This window comes from Heteronotia binoei, chromosome 19 (genome assembly GCF_032191835.1).
Source record: "Heteronotia binoei isolate CCM8104 ecotype False Entrance Well chromosome 19, APGP_CSIRO_Hbin_v1, whole genome shotgun sequence".
NCBI classification, from domain to species: Eukaryota; Metazoa; Chordata; class Lepidosauria; order Squamata; family Gekkonidae; genus Heteronotia; species Heteronotia binoei.
The window spans coordinates 27,672,301-27,687,949 of record NC_083241.1 but is presented as its reverse complement, the minus strand read 5'-3'; the positions used below and the strand labels follow the sequence as shown (position 1 = coordinate 27,687,949).

General features: G+C 42.9%; 1 protein-coding gene across 1 annotated transcript in view; it reads right to left on the bottom strand.

The window, feature by feature from the left end:
- The window catches only part of SCG3 (secretogranin III), a 56,652-nt gene extending 45,604 nt beyond the window's left edge, over positions 1-11,048 (bottom strand). The window contains exons 1-4 of the mRNA XM_060260208.1: positions 10,607-11,048; positions 9,724-9,776; positions 3,374-3,419; positions 3,063-3,278 (exon numbers count right to left, since the gene is read on the bottom strand). Coding sequence (XP_060116191.1) covers positions 3,063-3,278; positions 3,374-3,419; positions 9,724-9,776; positions 10,607-10,697 — 406 coding nt within the window. The 5' untranslated portion in view covers positions 10,698-11,048. The remainder of the gene's footprint in view (positions 1-3,062; positions 3,279-3,373; positions 3,420-9,723; positions 9,777-10,606) is intronic.
- Between the last annotated feature and the right edge of the window lie 4,601 nt (positions 11,049-15,649).

Below are 15,649 nucleotides of genomic sequence, written 5' to 3'. Positions count from 1 at the left end.
CACACATTCTGAATAGAAACTTACATTCTGAATAAAACTTTGTTGGTCTTCAAGGTGCACTTGACTCTTACTTTGTTCTATTGCTTCAGACCAACATGGCTGCCCACTTGGATCTATCATAATGATATACTAATGCTATGTTTCAAATCCACATTCAAGTGTTTATGAAATATAGATGCATTAGAAGAACCATCTTGCTACCATCTACGGTTCTAACAGCATATGGGGGTTACTATGGATCTGGAATGCATTCACAATAACAGGCTGTCATTTGGCAACAATTTAAGATGTTCTTTCAGTATCAAACTGTGCTCGGCTTCTGAAATGCACAGCAGCAACAGCACAGACCAAGACTTCTTAAAGTTTGCTTCGAGTGAGCTTCCCCAAGTCAAGAAAGATGGTTTGAGCCTCACTACATGTAATTAAAATCACATACTCAGGGGTGGAATTCTAGAAGAAGCTCCTTTGCATATTAGGCCACACGTCACTGATGTAGCCAATCCTCCAAGTTTCCTTATCACTACCCTTCCAGGAAGCCCCACCAAACAATGGGCACATCCACAAACCAATTGCCCTTTCATCACACCCCCTCCAGCCTAGAAATAGCAGCTCTCCAGCAGCCCTGGCCCCACTCAATGCACAGCAGCCAAGAAGGTCTGAGCGCCTGCTCCGGCTGCAACGCCACTGAGGATGTTCTCCGCAGCTGAGAACGAAACGTCTGGAAGGAAAACTTTCTCCAGTAGAACATGGCACTTGATCCCGAAAGATTCTACAAACCCTAATGATGTTACCAGCCGTGAAAACCTGAAATCTTTGATAATCCTCCAAGTATTTATTAAAAAGAGCCTTGTAAGCTCTTGGAGGATTGGCTACAACAGGGGTGTGTGGCCTAATATGCAAAAGAGCTCCTGCTAGAATTCTACCCCTGCACATACTCAAGATGTCTTAAAGCAGATTAGCTACCCCTTAATACCACTCAGACACATGTTGGAAGTTGATGTTTATATCAGGACAGAAAAGACCTGGATTCAAATCTCCACTCTGTTGTGAAGCTCAAAGGATGACCTTGGGGGAAGCTGTCATCATCACAGAAAGGATGGTAAAAAGAGTGGCTTCCACTTTATGAAGTTAGAAGCCATAAAGCTAATAGTTAACATGCAAACCTACAACAATTATATAGCAAGCAAGTATTTCTTCCGTGTCTTTGATTGCTCCAGTTGTTCATAACTAAAGTTTAGTCACGTGTACGCCACTTGATTTCAATCTACCCTTTAAACTGGTAGTCTATGTTCTAATACGTTTTACAAACTGGGAGTACAAAACCAGGGAAGAGGGGATAGTACTTACACTGGATTAATGAATGTGGATTCATCTCATTAACGTAGCATTAAAATAAAGCAACAGAAGCCAACAGAAGTCACAAATTGTGTCAAACCTGCAAATGAAATTAAGAAGGGTGCACTTTTGTTCAGGTGAAACTCTGGAAGAGGTAGGATGATGTCATCAGGGTGGAATTCTAGCAGGAGCTCCTTTGGCCACACACCCCTGATGTAGTCAGTCCTCCAAGAGCTTACAAAAAAGAGCCTTGTAAGCTCTTGGAGGATTGGCTACATCATGGGAGTGTGGCCTAAAATGCAAAGACGCTCCTGCTAGAATTCCACCCCTGGATGTCATGCTTTTAACCTCTTGATTTAGGGGGCCTCCCAGACTGCACAGTTAGTATGGTGTAGCGGTTAAGAGTGTTGGACTAGTATCTGGGAGACTCAGGTTTCAGTCCCCACTTGTACTGTACAAGCTTGCTGGACAATCTTGGGCTAATCAGAGTCTCTCATCCTAACCTACCTCACAGGGTTGTTGTGAGGATAAAATGGAGCAGAGGAGACTGTTCTAAGCTGCTTTGGGCCCCCACTGGGGAGAAAGGCAGAGTACAAATGAGTTAAATAAGTAAGCAAAATGCCTAGAAAGAAATGGAGCTATTCCAAGAGCTCCCGGAACATAAGGTTAGACTGAGCTTAAGGCTGTTGTTCACTGGCAGGTTTCACACAACCTCATCAGGGCTTATGTGTGAATTCAGCGAGTTATCTTAGAAGATGAGTGATCACTACCTGAGAGTTATTTTTTATGCAAATGTGGGAGGTGGTGTCAGGGGTACATCACCCTTTCCCTTTGGGCTGTTTTCTGACCAAAGCTTTCCCATCCACGATAGATAAAAGACAGGGGGAGCCTTGTTATCTCTCCCCTTGCAGGTGAGAAGGGTGTGTGCCTATGTTTTGGGTCAAGGCACCCTCTGCCCCAACCACAAACAGTAATAATCTCTCTCTGTGCAATGGTAAGGTGGTCTTCAGATCCATCTCAGGATGTGATGATCTCCCCCACCCCTTTGTGACTGCATCTTATTTACCTTTATTGACTGACATACATTGCATCAGGGCTTTTTTTGTAGAAAAAGCCCAGCAGGAACTCATTTCCATATTAGGCCACACCCCCAACATCACAATTATTTCACACAGGGCTTTTTTGTGGGAAAAGTCCAGCAGGAGCTTATTTGCATATCAGGCCACACCCCCTGATGCTGAGCCAGCCAGAGCTGCGTTCTTGTGCGTTCCTGCTCAAAAAAGCCCTGTATTGCATGGATTTCACTTTTTAATCTTACTTTTCAAAACAGCTATCCTCCCTGCATCAATCCGTGCATGCCCTCCATATAGGGACACATGTTACTGTTGGCCTGTGGATAGGGCCTATCTTATTTTTAGTTTTCCAAGCCATGTCTCTATTTTTTAAGGCTGCCTTTTGTGTCATGAATATTACAAACTTCCATGCACAAACACAACGCTTTTGTTGTCAACTTCAATAAATCTAATAGCTCCTGCCAAAATAAATTCGTTAGCTTTTAAGCTGCCAAGAGATGATTTATTGGGGTTTCTTTTTTTTCGTGGCTGCTCTTCTAGATATACTGGATGAGCATGACCATGTTCTCCCCTGAGATTAACTGTTTTGGCTCATCTGTATACATAATATACATTCAAAGCAAATGCTTAAGAACATGACTTCTGATGAAGTACCTTGATATTTATAGTCCAGACCGCTTTTAGTGGTGTCGTAGTCATCCACTAGCCTGCGCCTCTTGGTGGAATCTGCGTCATCAAGGGCAAGTTGCTGGTCATATAGGGAGCTTCTGATCGATTCCCTCTCCTTTTCCTTCCTCTCTTTTTCTGCTGCCGACTTGAGCAAGTTCAAGTCATCAACAAAGGAATAATTTCTAAACTCTGGCTTATTTTCTGGAAGATGTATAACACAGGCACAATGAAACAATCTCACATCTCTGAGCAACTGGCATTACGAGTGGGCAATTCATAAGTCACACAAGAGTTACCTGTCAGGATGGTTTTTTTCTTTCTGTCTTCCTCTGCCTTGGCAATCTGTTTTGGGGAGAATGATGAAAAATATTAGGGCTTTTTTTGGTAGAAAAAGCCCAGCAGGAACTCATTTGCATATTAAGCCACGCCCCTGACACCAAGCCAGCTGGAAGGGTATTTTTGTGCATCCCTGCTCAAAAAAGCCCCGGAAAATATATACAGTCACTACCTTTGGTGCCCTGAAGCAAATAACAAACCATCTCCCCTAACCCCTTATGATTTGGATGGTGCTGCTTACTTGAGACGCTGTGGAAAAAAACTTTCCTAAAGGAATAATTTAGGATGAGACCCTGTAAAGCCAAAAAAATAATCTGACTGAAAAAAGGTTTGTTTTCTCCCCCACCAAAATGTTTTTTAAAAAGATAAATATCCATTTTTCTAAAATTCCTAGCTCTCACTAGCCCTGCCACCTACTCCCAACAAAGTTCTAATTGATCAGGGCTTGCAAACAAGCATTTATAGGAAACTACATATTAACTTTATTTGTGAAGTATTTTGAAAATCTGGATTGTTCAAAACTATCCCTTTCATTAAAAAAAAAAGGTTTTCTCATAGTCTCCAGCCTCACCCAACAACATTTTAGAAATGCTAATGATCTCCCTGGCCTGAGTCAATGAAATGGGCAGTTCACACCTCCAGTCAGCAAGGAGGAAAAACAGCTTTTACCTACAAAAAGGGTTTTTTTTTTCTCTGCCTCTTCTAACAGAGCAGTTAAGGCACAATCAATCTTCTGGCTGCGCTAGACAAATTGGAGATGGGGCTTTGCCTAGTGAGAGCACTCTTGTAGCTAACTAGAGATGCCGGGAACCCAGATTACCTTTTTAGTCTACCTTTATTCCAAGGAAGTCAAGCTAGACACATGAGTCTCTCATTGTAACTTTACAACAACCCTGGCCTGTGCTGCAGATTATGCTAAGAGTACACAAGAACATACGAAGCTGCCATATACTGAATCAGACCATTGATTCATCAAGGTCTGCACTGTCTACTCTGACTGGTGGCAGCTCTCCAGTGTCTGGGTCTTTTACACCTAGTATTTTTTTGTATTTTTGTTGTGATGAGTTCGACGGGTCGGAGCAACACAGGCCATTGAAACAGGAACGCTCTCAGGCAGCACAGCTGAACCCGAGAAGGCTGAGAACATAAGAACATAGGAGAAGCCATGTTGGATCAGCCAATGGTCCATTTCCTTGGTGGTCTCTCATCCAAATACTAGCCAGGGCTGACCCTGCTTAGCTTCTGAGATCTGACACGATTGGGCGAGCCTGGGTTACCCAGGTCAGGGTAGTGTAGTGAACTTAAATCAGCACCTTGCTTAAATAAATAATAGCTTCCTAAAGTTACCCTTGGCACCTTTTAAGTACCTGGCCTTGTCAACAGCCAAAGCCCCCTTGGGGCATACTTTGTGGTGATCTTGAGCCAGGGATAATCTCCAGAGAGCAAAATTGAAAGTGTGCATCAGTATGATATTGTTTGCAGTACGAACACTTTTAGGAGCCATCTGTTACCACTGTTTGTTTGCTTTTCTTCTGAGCCAGGAATTTCCCCATTCTAAAAATAAACTCCAGTTCCTTAATATGGATTGCCACAAATTTTTATAAATCTGTTTTTTTGTGGGGGAAAGATCATCATTGGAATGAATCACTGATCCTTGTGGATCAGTTACTATACCTCTGCCCTTAGATTAAACGTGGCGTTCTCAGCCAGAGAAAAGAGCGTGGTGCCTTTCTCCTTGGTGGAGTACTGCCCACAGCGTTCTCGTTGCTTTTATTTTCCTCCTCTAGGAGTTTTCAGTAGAGTACATATTTTAGAATTCTTTACATCTCCTTTAACTTTACAACAACATTGTGAGGTTGGCATATGTGGAGAGACGTTAGCTTGCCCAATGCCATCCCCCGGGTGTCAGAAGTGATCTGATCTCTTTAATATTCCAAAACAACAACCCTTGTGCTGAACAACAGGAGTGACCCAAACAAGAACTGAAGAATTAGGCAGCCCTTCTGAACTCTCACCAGGCTTGCTGCAGGAATTGCATGGTACAATGAAAATGCAACAAATGCACAAATAGTGGATGGGATATTTTTGTTGAACATATAGTGGCTGAGATATGGGATATTTTTGCTGGAACGTATAGTTGATGGGATATTTTTTCTTCGTCAGCATGACATATCAGAAATGGTTACAAAAGCTAGTGAAAGCTTAAAGCTAGTGGTGACCAATGTTTCCTCTAAGCTGCAGTCTTGTGAGCAAAAATTCTACTTTGTGAGCTACAGGTATTAAAGTTGTGCGCTACTGCATAAATTATTGTGCTCTGGAGCCAACTTTCCTGAGTTTCCTGTGAGCTGGGGGCTAAAAATCTGTGAACTAGTTCATACTAACTCAGCTTAGAGGGAACACTGGTGGTGACTTACAAACATAAGAAGAGCCCTGCTGGATCAGACCAGTGGTCCATCTAGTCCAACATCTTGTCTCACGCTGAGGCCAACCAGTTCCTCGGGACAGCCAACAACTGGGCATAGAGGCCTGATGTTGCCTCCTGGCTCTGGGATTCAGGGGCTTAGTGCCTCTGAATGTGGAGGTTTCTCTCAGTCACCATGGCTAGTAGCCACCGATAGACTTATCCTCCATGAATCTATCTAATCCCCTTTTATATCGGTTTGTTCCTGTGGCCATCCTCTGGCAACAAATTCTACATTTTGATCACTCACTGTGTAAAGTAGTATTTCCTTTTGTCTGTCCTGAACCTACTGCCCATCAGCTTCACTGGATGCCCTTGAGTACTAGTATTTGGGGAGAGGGACAAAAATGTCTCTTTGCCAACTGTCTTTACCCCATGCATAATTTTATAAACCTCTATTATGTCCCCCCTTAGTTGTCTCTTTTCTAAACTGAAAAGTCCCAAGTTTTTCAGCCTTTCCTCATAGGGAAGGTGCTCTCACAGTGACAGCAATCTACTGGTCAAAATGATTTGTTGGCAGAAAAAATGTTAGGAACATCACAACAACCTATCCTTTAAAAAATATCAATATACTGTTCAGGCATACTTTAGCGTAACCCCTCTATGTTTCCATTTAAAAAGAACATTGCACTACATGAGCATGGCTAAAGGAGGAATGGGACCATGCAAGATGGGACCACCAGGGCTTTTTTTTTTGTAGCAGGAACTCCTTTGCATATTAGGCCATTCCCTCCTGATGTAGCCAATCCTCCAAGAGCTTACAGGGTTCTTCTTACAGGGCCTACTGTAAGCTCCAGGAGGACTGGCTACATCAGGGGTGTGTGGTCTAATATGCAAAGGAGTTACTGCTACAAAAAAACCTTGGGGGACCATGGTTCAAAGGGAGGATTGGTGGTTCATTAGAAGGGCGCATACTTTACATGTAGAGTCCTCCAGTTCGATTCCTGGCATCTCCAGTTAAAGGATCTCAGGTAACAGGTGTTGGGAAAGACCCTTCTTTGCCAGAGAGCTGTCAGATGGAACAGTATTGAGCTAGATGGACCATTCGTATAACATATCTTCCTACGTTCACAGCATAGCCATAGCCTATGGTTGAGTACAGCAACAGTTTTTCCATCTCATCCAGCCCATGACCCCACCCTTAGAGGAAAAGGCCACATGCAGGACGTCATCCAAGACAGAAGGTCCTTGCTTCTACTGGTTCAGTGATAGGGCTGCCAGGTCCAACTCAGAAGATATCTGGGAAGTCTGGAGGTGGAGCCAGGAACAAGGTTGTGATAAACATGATTGAACTCCAAAGGGAATTCTGGCCATCACATTCCTTTTAAATGCCTTCCTTCCATTGGAAATAATGGAGGATGTGGGCACCTTCTTTTGGGGTTCATAGAATTGGACTCCCTGGTCCAATCTTTTTGAAACTTGGGGTTTTTTGAGGAGATGGTATGCTGAAAATCTGGTGCCTCTACCTAAAAAAACCCAGATCCTCCCAGAGCCCCAGATACCCACAGATTGATTCTCCATTATACCCTATAGAGATCAATCTCCATAGGGTATAATGGAGTGCATAGCAGACATTCAAACCCCACCCCCCCAACTGCCACTTTCTGATAGCCCTGAAGTGGCGGGAGGGCCTCCAAACCAGGGGATGCCCTGCCCCAAATTGGCAACCCTATTAGAATTATTATTCATTAGCTGGTTTCAAATTACTTTATTTATGTACTGATGTTTTAAATATGTTCTACACTACCCTGAGCCCTCTGAGGGAGGGGGGTTTAGAAATTTAATAAATAATAATCAATAATAATAACAGTGTCTATGACTTTCTTTTCTACTTGCACCTCTGCTTAAGACACACCAAAGGTTATCCATGTTTCTAAACATGCAGATGCTAAAGCCAAGACATGCATTCAGGATGCTTTTAAGCATTTAACAAGACAAATGCCTCAGACAGATTATTTAAAAATTGAGCATTATTATTCGGACAGGGAAAGAGGTGCTTCCATTAAATAATTGGGATTAGACTCTTACTGGAAACAGTGGGTGGAGCAGAAAGCAGGAATCCGGTGGTGGTCATTTCATCATTCCCCCCCCCCCCTAGTGCTTTGGTTATGATTCAAAGCATTTGATTTATTATTCACTAAAATATTTATAGCCTGCCTTTCCACTTTGCTCAAGGTGGCTCAAGCATCCAAATCATCTTGAAGGCCAATGTAGCATGACATTTCAGTAGGCAAATGTCCACCATCAGATGCATGGACATCAGGAGGACCACATCACATACAAACCCGCCTGTCAACTGAAGCTTCAGAGGTGAGGCACAGACATGGCCTTCTTTGTGTTGGTGCCCTGATTATGGAACTCATTCCCCTAAGATACCCATCTGATGCCATCCCTACTGGTATTCATGCACAAGTTGAAGGTCCCTTTATTTGCCTATGTTTTAAACTGATCTCTTTTTATGTTGCTGCCGTATTAACTACTGTTCCCTAATTCATTATATTGTCCCTGAGTTTTATGAGTCATACTACTTGTTTTTATCTGTTAGCTGCTTTTGAAATTCTCTGGAGGGTAGGCTGTACATAAAGGTCATAAGAACATAAGAGAAATCATGATGGATCAGGCCAGTGGCCCATCCAGTCCAACAGTCTGTGTTACACAGTGGCCAAAACCCAGATGCCATCAGAAAGTCCACCAGCAGGGCCAGAACTCCAGAAGCCCCCTCAGTTTTGTCCCCAAGCACCAAGAAAACAGAGCATCATTGCCCTGGACAGTGTATTTCCATGTATACCTTGAGGCTAATAGCCAGTCATCGACTGCTGCTCCATATATATGAAGCTGTCTGTGTTTGCAGCTGCCACCACTTCCTGCGTCAATGAATTCCACATGTTAATTACTCTTTGGGTGAAGAAGTACTTCCGTTTATCTGTTCTAATCCTATTGCTCATTAATTTCATTAAGTACCCACAACTTCTTGTATTGTGAAAAAGGGAGAAAAGTTATTTCTTTCTCTGCTTTCTCTATCCCATGCTTAATGTTGTAAACCTCTATCATGTCACCCTTCAAACGTCGTGTCTTCATAGAGAAGGTGTTCCATCCCCTTAATCATTTTAGTTGCCCATTTCTGCACCTTTTCAAATGCTATAATATCTTTTTAAAGGTACAGTAACCAGAACCATACAGAATAAGGTCACGCACCATAGATTTTTACAGGGGCATTATGATACTGGCTAATTTGCTTTCAATCCCCTTCATTATAATCCCCAGCATGGCATTTGCCTTTTTTATTGCACTCACACACTGAGTTGGCATCTTCAGTGACTTATCTACCAGGATCCCGAGACCTCTCTCCTGGTCAGCTATTGCCAGTTCAGACTCCACTAATATATATTTACAGTTAGGATTTTTTGGCTCCAATGTGCATGACTTTGCATTTGCCCATTTTGAACCTCATATGCCATGCTGACACCCAGCCTTGACAGACCCCTCTCTGGAGTGCCTCACAGTCCTCCCTGGCTCTCACCAACTGAATCCAATCTCCATGTATTGAATGAAATAAGCTCTTGCCACGGTCACAGGGCTGGAATCTAGTGCTCACCTGGCCATGAGCCCCATTCAGCTCTTTGGGATTTACAAGCATGTAACCATTCATGCATTCAGGCTGTGTGATTGCCTTGACAGTGGTAAAGAATTTTGCTATTTTTGCTACAGTATCTCATATGGTTACCATTCTGAAATTTATTCCTAGAAACCACTGGGATTTTCCTGGCAGAAAAGACAAGATTATCTACTTATCTGCTCATTGTAAAAATGCCAAAAGGATATTTATTCAGGTATCAGTTTTTAACCTACCTGTTCTTCTAGTGGCCTTTCCACGCTTAATTCTCTGTTGTGTATGGCTTTATCTAGGAAAAGGGACACACATATACACACATTTGTGATATGTAATCACACACACACACACACGCACACACATGCAGTCAAGCCCCACAAAGTAAAAATAAGCAAATCACAGTATTTAAGATTTTCCTAAACTTCTATAGATATCAGTCCTTGTAAAAAAAGCACAAAGTGCTGAAAATAACTCACAGACAAGGGAACCTTAAAGTTGCAGAAGAAACAAGTACTTGGGGAGGTTCTTGCCTTTGTCTAAGAGCTCCTTCAATAGCTTCTCATGCTCAACCAGCCCTCTGTTTCCTCATCAGAAAACCTTCTAACACACACATTTTAAAAACCTCCTATAAGAGCTGGACCAAAATAGCAGTAACCTATAATCGGATTGGAAAAAATCAAGAGCTTAAAAGATCTCTGACATTCACAGCAAGCCCACAAAGACAGACTTGGGAATTGCTGCACTACAGACAAGGTTGCTCAGAAAACCCTCCGGAATGATGGAAATCATCCAGAAAGGAAAGCTACAATAAACCAACCTAAACATTCATTTTGTCCAGGTGTCCAGGGGGAGAAAATTTAAATCACCATTTTCCTTTTTAACTAGACAAACTCACCGATGCTGACTATCAAAACAAAAATCTATACATTTAGAACTCATTTCTAAAGAGATGGGTAAATAATAGTTGGTTGTACCAACTCGGTATGCAGAAATTAGATTCGTAAGGCTCTCTTTCATGTTATAAAGCAATGAACTGTTGGAGTAAGCGACTGCAAGGTCCCAAATACCGGGAAGTTTTAAAATGGCTCCTACAACCATGCAAAGTTCCAATGAGTTACATACCTCCTCTGGTGCCTTCAGGCTTAGGGAAGCCATGTACCTGGCCTACAATCAGTGCCAGCGCTGGTATCAGGACAGCTAGCTTGAGAAACATCTTTCACTCCCTTCAGCCCTCTCCTCTGCTTCAGCTGCGGTTTGGAAGAAAGCCTCCTTGGAGGAGCTTGAGGGGAGCAGGGGGGCTGTTTGAGCAAGATAAAGGGGGAGATGCCGATGCCTCCTTCCTCTTCCTTTAGCAGCCTTTGTTGTGTCAATGCCTCCCTATAGACTCAGCTGATCCCAGCCAGCCGCGGCAGCTTCCTGAACCGGGAGCTGTCCAGACCTGCCAGTGCTGAAGTCACAGGAGCGTCATTTGCCGCTAGAGAAGGCGAGCAGGCAGTTTGCTCAGAGATGCGGATAGATCCGTTCTTGCTTAGCCTCCCTCTCTCCCCCCCACCCTCTTGATACCAGTAGATGAGCCAGTTCTTTCCCCCGTGAATAGCTCAAGATAGCAGTGGGCGGAGAAAGAAGGGGAGGCGGCCAGGGAGAATGAAAGGGAGGGGTGGCTGGGGATGTAAGAGCATGCGTGCACCACCTGGTCCCACACACAGCTCTCAAGGCTAACCCAGCCGGCTGTATAGAAGGACAGAATGACTCCTCCTGGGCAGGCAGCAAGCTTGCAAATCTGCAAGCAAAAGGGTTGCTGCCTCCAGATGGGCTAGCATACAAAATCTCCACCTACAATGCAAGATCTTGCTCCCAAGCAGGGAGGAGGAAAGGTCAAACACATCACTGGAGATGTTGTTTTTAAAAACAACAAGTGGTGCCCATTTACATGATACACCAGGCATATGATTAATATTTCTCATATATGGCAAGTGTCATTTTCCAAGTTCATGCTTAGAGTGGGCAGGAACAGTAGAGCGGCAATTCCTAAACCAAAGCTTCAGGGTGAATTGGAGATGTCATGCCGCACCTGGTGAGGTTTATGGAGAAACTATCAATTTCCGGCCAGTAAGGGAAAGCAGGAAATTAAAACAGCTTTCCCACTCAGTGAAATCCAATCCCATCGCAGGGGGCAAGCATCCAAAGTAACCCAGCACCTACATTCTGCTCACATCCTCTGCACATGGCACTTTAATTTTTCCGACAGCTGCAGGATATAATAAATCAACTGAGCCACAGTTCACCTTCTGTGTTGTGATGATGAGAATTTTTAAAAAGCAGGCATGAGAGGTGAAAAATAAATCATTGGGGCTTCTCTGTGTATTGGCAGAGGCTAAGGGTGTACATGTGCATTAAACAGCAGCCAAGCAAGCAAAGAAAAAAACACAGGCTGCTGGTATGCTAAATATACATTTCAGCGAGTCTTGGATTTTAGGTCTAAAGTACCCAGAGGACATAATGGTAGCTGAGTTTTCAACAGCAAACAGATAATGTAAGGGGCATTTCCAGTAAGGATTCCAGCCTCTTGGTCCTAAGGTATCTTTTCATCTCTCATAGTCCATTATGTCTCAAGGACTGTGAAGACAACTGGTTAAAATTTTATTTTGTAAGGAAAATCCACACAAACGAACAGTATGTCACTTTTGCATATCGGACATTCAAAGAATTAGTCGAATTATTCACACTTCTAAACATTTGCTGCATTTGTTCTTATTTGGGACAGCTGTGATTTTTTTCAAAGGCAAATGATAGGAAAGCAGAAAACAAAGACTGAATAAAGACTACAGAAGAGAAGATACTGTATGATCCAGTGAACCTAAACATATCTACAACTTTCCATCCAAATTAAAAGTCCTTAACGTTGGGGGGATTCTGCCCAGTTTTAAGACTATTTTAACTATAATATAATTTATGCACACTTGGGGGATGGAAAGTGCTTGCAAGTCGCAGCTGATTTGTGATCCTGTAGAGTTTTCAAGGCCAGAGGTAAACAAAAGTGATTTGCCATTGCCTGCCTCTGCATAGCAACTGTGGACTTCCTCAGTGGTCTCCCATCCAAATACTAAGCAGGACCAATCTTGCTTAACTTCTGAGATCTGATGTGATCAGGCTAGCTTAAGCCATCCAAGTCAAAGACATATTTGTAATTACCTGAAGGTAATATATTCCACTGAAGCTTATTTTTGAATTACATTTGATGCATGGGCTCAGGTGAATCCTGACTCATCCTTTTATTTTGGTGATATGTCTCGATATAGTTCCCTCTAGCAGAGGTATGAAAAGAAATTACAGCACAGACTCTAAACCAGGGGTGTCAAACATGCAGTTCGGGGGCCAAATCAGGCCCCCGGAGGGCTCTTATCAGGACCCTGAGCAATTGGCTGTCATCTACTTCCTTCCTTTGCCAAGCTTGCTCAATTGCACAGGAGCTACAGAGCAAAAGCTCTGTTTTCTCTATTGGCTGAGGCTCCTTCCTTGAGGAGGAAGGGGTAAGGAATAGCCAGGCTCTCTCAATTGTAAAGTAGCTACTGAGCCAAACCTCTCTTTCTTCTATTGACTGAGGCTTCCCCACACACCCCTCGTCCCTGGGGAAGGATTCAGTTCCCTGGATCCCATGGGAGAAATACAAAGAAAGCACTTTTAAGACCAATGAGTTCTAACGTTTTAAGCATGTTTTAAGTTTTTTTAAAAAGTTATATTTGTGTTTGTCTGCTGGGTCCACACATGGCCCAGCCTGACATGGCTCGGCCCAACCCGACATGGCCCAGCCCGACAAGGTCTCATTTATGTCAGATTCCCTCATAACAAATGAGTTCGACATCCCTGCTCTAAACCAAAGCACTGAGGCACAAAAGCAGTTATTCAAGCCTTGATTTTCTGTCCCAGTGTTGTGCTAATGACCTTGTAGCGGGCCTTTAAATTAGGTTCCCAATTTTGCTAGCACACGTAAAGGTAAATTTGTCTTAAGCAATTTCGTTTCCTCCTTCCACCATAATTACTACATGCTCTTTTTCTCCTCAGCTTTCTATTCATAGCCTAATTCCCAGAAATACACATTCCAGATTCAGGGGAAATGAATGAGTTGTTGAGGATCCTTTCGGTCTTTTGTTCCTATCAAGATTCTTGAGACAGCAAAAATAAAATAACAAAACCAGAAGGAAGATAAGTAAGACATCATTAGAAACATAGTCAGAAACACGATAGCTGTAATACAATAAACTAGTATACACTGCAGGCAGTGGCAAGCCAACTCTGAACATCTCTTGCCTTGAAAACCAACTTATGGCCTACGAAGTTGCCATAAGTTGGATGTGACTGGCTGACAAGCAAGCAAATAAACAGCAGCAGCAACAACAACAATTCTGAAAGAAGCATTTGTTAGATGAAAATATTATTGATTTAATAATAATAGTACTTCTCAGGGATATAGCGTTTTTTGAAAGTTCAAGGCATTTTCTCAGTAACCTGCACAACACTCCCATACGGTAGGTTACTGGTATAATGGTTAAACCAGGGGTGGCCAAACTTGCTTAATGTAAGAGCCACATAGAATAAACATCAGATGTTTGAGAGCCTCAAAATATGAATGTCAGATGTTTGAGAGCCACTAGACAGGCAGACAGGCAAATAGAGGGGGGGGGGAGAGAGAAAGAGGTGGAAATAAAGCAACTTTAACTTTAAATGCATTTCCCAAGTTTCCTACATTGGCTGGTTTGGCTTGGAGAAGGAATTTAAAGAGATAAATGCCTTCACCAAGCCAGCCATGGGGTGGTGGGGGCTTCAAGAAACACACAATATGTGTAAAGAAGCCACAGTTTTGCCACACCTGGGTTAGACTGTTGGTCTAGGAGTAGGGAAACGTGGGTTCAAATCTCTACTTGCAGGAACAATAAAACAATTGAAATAAGAATGTATGACTAGCATTAGAATACAACCAAACAGAACAATAGCAGCAGAATATAACAAAGAATCACAAGCCAACAGCAAAATTAACAGATATTAAACTGACTAATTAAACAACAGCAAATATCAATAATTTTTATCCCTCCTTTTCTTCAGGGACACTTTTAAGACCAACAAAGTTTATTAGAGCTTTTCTTTGTAGCAGGAACTCCTTTGCATATTAGGCCACACACCCCTGATGTAGCCAATCCTCCAAGAGCTTACAGGGCTCTTATTCCAAGGCCTACTGTGAGCTCCAGGAGGATTGGCTACATCGGGAGTGTGTGGCCTAATATGCAAAGGTGTTCCTGCTACAAAAAAGCACTCTGGTTTTATTCAAGATATAGGTTTTCATGTGCATGCACACTAGAAGTGTGTTTATACCTAGAAATTTGTTGATCTCAAAGGTGTCACTGGATTCAAATTTACAGGGTCTGAGTTATGCCCCCCCCCACCGAAGGTGCCCTCAGGAAAGTGCTTTCTGGGGAAATGACAGGTGGAAATTTTGACCGGCATAGGTTCAGGAGTGTATAGAACAGATTCTGTTTAAGCTAGAGACATCAAAGTCACAGAGGACCTCCCTCAGACACTCTACTCCAAGCCCTCCAAATTCCATCCCCATTGATTTGAAGTTTGGTAACCATTTCGACTGAGTGGAGACAGTCTGCCTGGAAACGTATCCATTCACAAATTGCCACAAACAGCTTTAAAGTTCGTGCAGGTTGACCTGCCATGAACTTCACTTCATGAACCATGAACTACCCAAACTTATCACAAACTTTAGTTCATGAGCCAGTTCATGCCGATCCCGAGTGTTATTCTGCTTTTGCCAGTCTGAAAAAAGGTGCAACAAAAAATCATATATGGGCAACAATCCCATGAACAAGAAAGAATGTCTGGGTGTAGAGCCTGCCATGTCATTAGCTTCTCCCTTCAACCCCTTACCTGTGCATCCTAGTTTGAAATATTAAATTTGTTGTTTTCCTAGCAGCTTCCCTTGGTTATAGAAGCCTGAATAGTTCACTTTGGTCTATGTATGTTAGAGCTGGAATACTGAACAGGGTCAGCCATGCCAAGTACTTGGATGGGTGACTACCAAGGAAGACTGGGAGTGCTATGCAGAGGAAGGCAATAGAAAAACACCTCAACAGCACATTCTTTTTTTCTTCCTTGATTATACCT